At 51.0% G+C, this 7807-nt stretch overlaps 5 protein-coding genes across 5 annotated transcripts; 2 read left to right on the plus strand and 3 right to left on the minus strand.

Annotated features, from left to right (window-relative positions):
- Window positions 1–13: 13 nt before the first annotated feature.
- Window positions 14–774, plus strand: ABOM_012156 (catechol 1; the record flags this gene model as incomplete). Its single annotated transcript, XM_022539284.1, has 3 exons — window positions 14–374; window positions 436–503; window positions 571–774. Coding segments are annotated over 3 exons (633 nt in total), but the record flags the coding sequence as incomplete, so codon positions are not given.
- Window positions 775–1108: 334 nt separating this feature from the next.
- Window positions 1109–2019, minus strand: ABOM_012157 (alpha/beta fold hydrolase; the record flags this gene model as incomplete). The annotated part of the gene is made up of 2 exons (XM_022539285.1): window positions 1109–1475; window positions 1529–2019. The coding sequence occupies 2 exons, from the start codon at window positions 2017–2019 to the stop codon at window positions 1109–1111; spliced, it is 858 nt and encodes a 285-aa protein (XP_022382883.1).
- Window positions 2020–3257: 1238 nt separating this feature from the next.
- ABOM_012158 (uncharacterized protein) lies at window positions 3258–4025 on the minus strand (the record flags this gene model as incomplete). Its single annotated transcript, XM_022539286.1, has 1 exon — window positions 3258–4025. The coding sequence occupies one exon, from the start codon at window positions 4023–4025 to the stop codon at window positions 3258–3260; it is 768 nt and encodes a 255-aa protein (XP_022382880.1).
- Window positions 4026–4445: 420 nt separating this feature from the next.
- On the minus strand, window positions 4446–5594 carry ABOM_012159 (aldo/keto reductase family protein; the record flags this gene model as incomplete). Its single annotated transcript, XM_022539287.1, has 5 exons — window positions 4446–4601; window positions 4656–5025; window positions 5078–5262; window positions 5321–5457; window positions 5519–5594. 5 exons carry the CDS (start codon window positions 5592–5594, stop codon window positions 4446–4448), a joined length of 924 nt encoding a protein of 307 aa, XP_022382881.1.
- Window positions 5595–6337: 743 nt separating this feature from the next.
- ABOM_012160 (putative translation factor pelota) lies at window positions 6338–7741 on the plus strand (the record flags this gene model as incomplete). Its single annotated transcript, XM_022539288.1, has 3 exons — window positions 6338–6478; window positions 6538–7026; window positions 7091–7741. Coding segments are annotated over 3 exons (1281 nt in total), but the record flags the coding sequence as incomplete, so codon positions are not given.
- Window positions 7742–7807: the final 66 nt, after the last annotated feature.

The following is a 7807-nucleotide window of genomic DNA, read 5'->3' on the forward strand; positions in this document are numbered from 1 at the left end:
ATGAAATTCAAGCCTCGTCGACGAAATCACCTTCAAACTGGCTGAAGAGGCCGAAGACGCTCCCACCGCAACTGCCATCCTGGGCCCATTCTTCCGCGCCGACACCCCCTACCGCAAGAACGGCGATAACATCGTCAAGGGGGTCCCGGATGGCGAGATGGCTTTCATGCATGGCCGTGTTATCGATTTCACCACCAAGAAGCCACTGGTGGGAGCTACCGTGGAGGTGTGGCAGGCGGCGACGAATGGGTTGTACGAGCAGCAGGACCCGAACCAGGAGGAATTCAACCTCCGCGGAAAGTTCAAGACGGACGAGGAGGGCCGGTATTACTTCTACTGCTTGAGACCCACGCCATACCCTGTTCCTGATGACGGTACGTTTCACTTTCGTCCCGGGTTTTATGTGGTTTGAATGTTGACCTGTGTTGAATGCAGGACCGGCCGGGAAGCTGCTCAAGCTGATGGACAGACATCCATTCCGACCTGCTCATATTCACATCATTGTGAGTCTATATTGCTATTCGCTTTTGCTTGTGTCAAGCGTCGCGGACCCAGCTAACGAGTGTTTAGGCTACTCATGACGGCTACAAGCCCCTCACCACGCAGATCTTCGACCGCAAAGACCAATACCTAACCAATGACTCTGTCTTCGCCGTCAAGGACTCGCTGATCGTGGACTTTATTCCCCGCGAGGGTGACTCTCAAGCCGGTCTTGAGCTGAACTATGATGTGAAATTGGTGCCGGCCCAGTCGAGCAGCACCAATGGTGTATAAACATTTTTGTCTCTTGATTAACGAATTTTGTATATACCTTTCCTTCAATTTTAGCATTCTTGAAGCTTGTTTTAGTGAAATCATGATGGGAGATTTGTGATCTTAAGTTGCGCTTGCATTTCTTCCGTATGTCTTAGTATGATCCTGTTTACGCATTGTACAAGACAGGAAACGCCATCAACCAGCCCTTAATCTCTCTCTCTCTCACCCACACACACACACACACACATATATATATCCCATATATATACATCCATGTAGAAGTAGAGAACACATCGACCCAATTCCCAAGAAGTAAGAAATGCCTAATATTGAACTGAAATTCACTAACTCCCTACAGAGCAATCCCCCCAACAAACCGCGCGATCATATCCCCCACAGCCTCCGGCGCCTCAACACAATGCCAATGACCCACCTTCTGCAGCACCTCCAAACTCTTCTTCTCACTCGCCACCCCTTCAAAAATAACCCGACACCCGTCCAACGGCGCAGACTTATCCTCCTCGCCGGCAATAAGCAAGAACGGCGCCCGGACAGCCGAGTAATCAATCACGGGCGCCGCAGCAATAGCCCGACAAAGCGCCGCGTAGCCCTCAGGGTTCTGCCCGAGAATGAGTTCCCGGATAAAGGACTTCGCGAGCGCTGAGCATCCGGATCCGGTTGTTGGTATGGGATGGAGTTGGCCATTGGTTCCATGCCCGCTTTTGGGGTGGGGTGGTGTTAGTCAGTCGCATTCTAGAGAATATGTACATACGTGGGATGGGTTGGGGGAGTAATGGAGTGTATGGTGGTGTAGGGTAGGAGAGTGTTACCTTCGGAAACAGTCTCGCTCCTCTTATTCATCACCGACGTGAGCGTCGAGGAAGGATGCGTTGGGCCAATAGCTACCGCGGCCTTTATGCGGTCTGCATACTGAGCGCCGAGGAGGGTGACGACAAGGCCGCCCATGGAGTGACCGACGGCCACGGCTTTGGGGATGCTAAGTGCGTCTAGCACGCCGATTACATCTGCGGCTATAGAGGCGATGGATATCGGCTGTCCCGTGTAGGTTGAGCGGGCGGAGCCGTAGGTGTCGATTGTTATGCAGCGGTGGTTGGGGGTTAGATGGGGGAGGATGGGGAAGTAGTAGTTTTGGGAGGAGCCGAGGCCGTGGATGAAGACGATGGTTTGGCCTTGTTCTGGGGCGCCGTTGGGATGTGAGTCGGCATAGTGGAGGAGGTGGTTGTTTATGTTGAGGGAGGGCATGGTTGCTCTTTGGGGGTTGAGGGCTGGGATTGTAGTATTGGAATTAGGAGGAGGTGAGGAGGTGAAGAGGTGAAGATAGGTAGTGATCAATCGGATCTTACTTCATTAGGTAGTAGACTACTAGGGTAGTAGGGCTGCTATGTATGACGCCGTTCTTTCCTGCATTTAATCTATTTCCCTGTATATCCGTCGGGATGGCAGTGGAGTAAATCCGCGCTTAGTTGATAAATGGCCTAGCCGACGCGGGGCGCTGCTCGGATAGCGGTGCGGATCGTCGCCCGTCGGGTCGGATAGTGTTAGTTTTCTACTAACTACTAGTAGAGACGCCGGCATGAGCTAAACATGAGGGCTACACAGGCTGGTTAATATCAACGCGCATGGAAATATATTCAATACCTAAAGTGTTCAATGCTTAGAATACAATTCTTAGTGAGATATTCGCAGGCCCAGTCCACTGACATGGGGCTCTGTTTGCGGTCATCGGATCCCAGGTCTCCCAACAGTTGACCCCCTAACGAGGTCGAAAAAATGCATCACAGACGTGTGGCTAACCCTGGAACGAGCCTCTACCCCGTGCAAGTATCCAAAGATAATATCCAATATTTTAGCATTGCTGAATTAGCTTTCAGGTGGCATAAAATGAAAGTGATATGTGTTGTAATTGGGTCTCTATAGTGCATCAACAGGCACAGGTTCTCCAATATCACGGCGGGACTAGTCAAATAGATTGGCCAGCCTTTCAACCTCGTCGGGATTTGCGATAATTATATTCTTGCTACCAAAATTTCAAGATATTGGGACACGAGAATCGATGGTCTAGTTAGTGTAGAACGGTTGTACGTAGATCCTTGGTGGTGGCAATGATAGAAAGCATTGCAGAAGCATTGTGGATAGCATAGATGGCACTCATTGCCCATGAGGTGGATGACAACCACAGGGGTTGAGCTATAGCCATGTGTATGGCATGCGGTTAGCTCTAGAAGGGCCAAGTGTTCAGGCATCGCCCTGGATCGCCCTTGCACTGCTCTGGGTTGCCCTGCGGTTGTTCAACGCACGTATGTTGATGCTGTTTATTTCAGGCTTCTAGTTGCTCATGGAGCAACAAGCGGCGCTAAGCGGGGCCGATGTCAGAAACGGAAGTCAGAAGCTTCCGCAGGAAAAATTGTCGTGCTAAAGAATAAAACACCCCTTGTACTCACAAAGCCATATAGTAAACTGCACTAAGTGAGTCTCTATGCTCATCCTGCATCTAGCCGGAGCAATTCCTGTTCGAATTCCTCGTCGGTATCGAATTCATCAGCAAATTCTTCCAGCAAGATAGCTGTATCATCCTGGAAGGATTCCCCTGCTGGTAGACTGATCGGGACTGGAGGGGCTACTTGATCTTTGTGCTCCTTTTGCTCTGGCTCTGCCTGAGCAGCGCCCTGTGGGGCCGCGATAATTCCAGCTTCCTTGATAATGTCTTCATCGTCGAAGATAGAGCAGTCTGAAAATTCGTCGTCATCTCTCTGTCCGCAATTGACCTCTTGAGGTTCCCTAGCTCCACCAACACTGTCGATACTAACTTCTAGACTGACAGCTTCCGCGTCGTCTGGTTCATCCTGCTCCGAGTTCGAGTCCTCGCTAGTATCCACTTCCGTGCTTATAGTATCAGGCTCTGTATCTTCACATGTCGTCTCTTGCTCCGCAGGGACGTGAGGGTCTTTCTTAAGAAAGTTGAATAGCGACGGCTGGCTCGACGGAACGGTGGGTGCATTGGGATCGGCTATACCAAGTCGTCGTCGTTCTTCTCGAGCCTTCAATTCTTTCTCGGCCTTCTTTTTCTTGTTGGCTATGCGCTTCTTCTCCTTCTCCCGAAGCTTCTGCGCTTTGCGCTCGCGTTCTTCATCCCGTTCGATTCGCGCAATCTGAGACGCTGTGAACTTGAGACGTTTATTGCTGCGTTGATATCGACGACGGACAGTTCGCGATTTCTCTAGGACGATACGTTTCGGCGATCCAGGCATCTTGACCTAGGGCGGAAATAGAGGTATATACTAGGAGTTACGTCCCTTGAGACTGGCGAAATATAGGCAGACATTGGAGATGTTCATGGAGTATTTTGGCTAAGGAAGTAACAAAGGCCTTTTGTTGATCATCATGTTGTTAAGGTCCGTAAACGGAAGCTGTAGGTGTCTTGCGGACGGCATTAAGTTGTGCCGAAACGGCGGTTTATCTGAGACCAAATTCACGGGAACTTGTATTCATCCTGCGATCTTGGCCATCCGAGCTCTGCTCAACACAATCCTTTCCAAAAGTACAAAAATGAAGTTTCATAAAATAAATAATCTCTAGTTCATTTATCATCTATTTGGCCTAGTTCCGACTTTAAGATATTAGACTTTTGGAAGAACCCATGCTCAAATCTCCGCACACTTGCTTGGATATCACAGGCGGGAGTCCCTGGCGGGATCCCAGCAAACAGGTGCATCTACCCCTGTCTTCAAGCTCTCCATGTCCTCTTCCGATAGCTCGAAGTCGAAGACCTGCGTGTTCTCGATGATACGTGACTCGGTCACGGACTTGGGGAGAGGGACATAGCCCTGGAACAGGGTCAACACATCGCATAGAAACTCCGATAATAAAGGAAAACATACCTTCTGCAAGCTCCACCGGATCAAGACCTGAGCAGGAGTCTTGTTGTGCTTCTTGACTAGACTCTGCAAAACGGACTCGTTCATACGAGTGGCCTGCACCAAAGGCGAATACGCTTCAACAACAATGTTGCGCTTCTTCAGCCAATCGACAATGTCTTCTCTCGGGCACCAGGGGTGGATTTCGTATTGGCCGACTGAGATCTGACCACCCACGCCGCTGTTGATGTATTCCTCCAATTCGTTGAGGTGGTGGATACCGTAGTTGGAAACTCCGATGGAACGGACCTTGCCGGTCTTCTGAGCTTCTACCAGAGCGCGCCAGGCGCCAAGGCGACCCTCTTTACCTCCAAAGGGAGCGTGGAGCAGCACCCTTGTCGGTGTTAGTTGTCTGGCTTTCATATGGGACTAGGGATAGTGATTACAGGTCGATATAGCCGATTCCAGCTGCATCCGCAAGGCTAGCTTCAATAGCCTCTTTAGCCTTTTCGTAGGACATGTGGCTGACGGGGACCTTGGTTGTGTAGAAGATCTTGGAACGCTCGATACCCGACTTGCGGATAGCCTCGGTGCATTCGGCTTCGTTCGCATAGTACTTGGCGCTGTCGACCTGTGGGGGTGTCGAGTTAGTTTCATTGTTCAATCAATGCAGAACAAAAACACCTTACATGGCGGTAGCCGGTTTCTAAGGCCTTCAGGGTCACCTTCTCGGTGATATCAGGCGGACTATGCCGACAAGTCAGTATTGATGCCATATACCTTATTAAGATTGAAATATAGCCCTCGAGACTTACGTTTGGTAAACCTAAAATCGGATTATAGTTGTCAGAATCATACTCTTCAGTCAAGGTCCATCCGGCTGCGACTTACACCGAAACCAACGACAGGGATCTCATATCCCGAGACCAACTTAAGGGTCGACTGAAGTGATAGTGGAGCCATGATGTCGGTGTGGCCGTGGTATTTGCTCTGTCTTGTATGAGTGCTTGCAAGTCACCTTTGCCCAACAGACGGTGTGGAGGGGTAGATGTAACAGAGAAGACAACGGAACATCAGATGTTCACCGGGTCCCTCGCTCCGGTTATTTATTCCACAGTCTTCCACTTCCGGTCGGATCAGCGGTCCTGACGAGTGATTTAGCTCCCATGGCGTCTTGTGGATAACATCAACGTGGGGCTGCTCTAAAACGGCAGACCGAATTCGGCTGTTAGGCTTTTCAGGGTTATGCACGGGAAATGATATCACACAGGGGGTGTTTTTCAGGCACCCGCGGAACATAAATCCTTGGCTTATGGCCACATAAAAGGGAGAATATCCACTTAGTCTTCTGGAAGCTACTTGGTGACTTGGAGTATGCATGTAGCCCTGTCTAAATTAGGGCTTATGTATGGTTTGGCCATATCAATCTTATCGATAACGGAGCTAGATCTGCGCTAGACCGCTCTAAGGCGTGTCCCGCACCTTCGACGCCGATGATGCAAAACACCGTCTTCTATCTTCTCTCGGCCAACACTCGCGGGGAGCCAGGTTAAACAACGAACCTCTACATAATTCCTGCGCTCAGCTAGCCATTATTATCCATTACGTCTATGCTCACTTGGATAGAAGTATATCAAACCGAGGAAAGAACAGTCGCTCGCCATCGCGAAAGAACTTAACTCATTCAAAGACCAGCCCACTCAAGTTCCGATATAACACCTAACTTCCCCAGCCGGTTCCTACTCTCTCCTGCAGCTCCCACACGCAAGATGCGCTTGATCAAGAACAAGGTTGAGCTGAACGGCTCGGGCACTGTCACTTTGTGCCCTGAAGAGCCCGAAGACATGGTAATCACTTGGACCTTTGAGCAATCGCATCGACCCTATTGCTGAGCAAATTCCTTCAGTGGCATGCATACAACCTAATTCGACCCGGCGACCTTCTCCGCGCCAGTGCCATTCGCCGTGTTACCACGACCCAAGAGACTGGGTCTACGACGTCCGCTCGCGTCCACCTGACGCTCGAGATCCGGGTCAAATCTCTAGATTTCGATCCCCAGCTTTCCCAGCTGCATGTGAGTGGGCAGATTGTGAACGAGACGCAGCACACCAAGGTTGGCCAGCACCATACGCTGGATCTGGAGTTGAATCGCAACTTTACGCTTGAAAAGGAAGTTGGCTCAGACGGCGAGGGGGTGGGATGGGATAGTATCGCCATCCAGATGCTTAAAGATGCGGTTGATGAAGGCGGGAAACGGAGGGCGGAGGCTGTGGCCGTTATTATGCAGGAGGGTCTAGCTCACATATGCTTTATTGGGCAGTTTCAGACGATTCTGAAGCAGAAGGTTGAAATGTCAGTTCCGCGGAAACGACAAGGGGGTAGCGATCATGACAAGGTGCGCTCGATAGTATTCTCGTTCTTTTTATCATCTACGCCGACGGTCCTGCTAACTTAGTCAGGGCTTGACGAAATTCTACCAAGTCACGCTAGACACCCTTCTTCGCCAGATGGAATTCAACACCAGCTCTACCTCTCTCACGAGCAACGAGTCCGTCCGGCCTGTCCTCCTTGCATCGCCTGGGTTCGTTGCCGCCGGGTTCCAAAAGCACATCCAGTCCGTCGCGGCGACCACTACACCCGCTCTGAAGCGTCTACTCCCGAGCATTGTGGTCGTCCACTCCGCCTCCGGGTACCTACATTCCCTGGCAGAAGTTCTACAGTCACCCTCCGTCAAAACGATCCTCGCCGATACCAAGTACGCTCGAGAAACCAAACTTATGGACGACTTCCAGGAGCAACTTCGGAAAGAGACCAACAAGGCGACTTACGGGCCGCGCGAGGTCGAATCGGCAGTTGATCAAGGTGCCGTGGGCCGTGGTGGTGGCGTACTAATCATCTCCAATCGCCTGTTCCGGTCCCAGGACGTGGCCGAGCGTAAACGCTGGGTATCACTGGTTGACCGGGTGCGGGACGTGGAAGGTGGAGAGGTTCGCGTGCTCAGCTCAGATCATGAGAGTGGCAGGAGACTGGATGGGCTGGGGGGCATTGCCGCTCTGTTGACGTTCCCCATTATCGAGGAGGATTACGACTCCGACGAGGAGCAAAGTTGAACATAATAGTAGACATCCATTATAGTATAGACAAGGCTCGTGTACTGGTGACCTTACATTCGACTT

Source organism: Aspergillus bombycis (genome assembly GCF_001792695.1).
Source record: "Aspergillus bombycis strain NRRL26010 chromosome Unknown contig00261, whole genome shotgun sequence".
Classification (NCBI taxonomy): Eukaryota; Fungi; Ascomycota; class Eurotiomycetes; order Eurotiales; family Aspergillaceae; genus Aspergillus; species Aspergillus bombycis.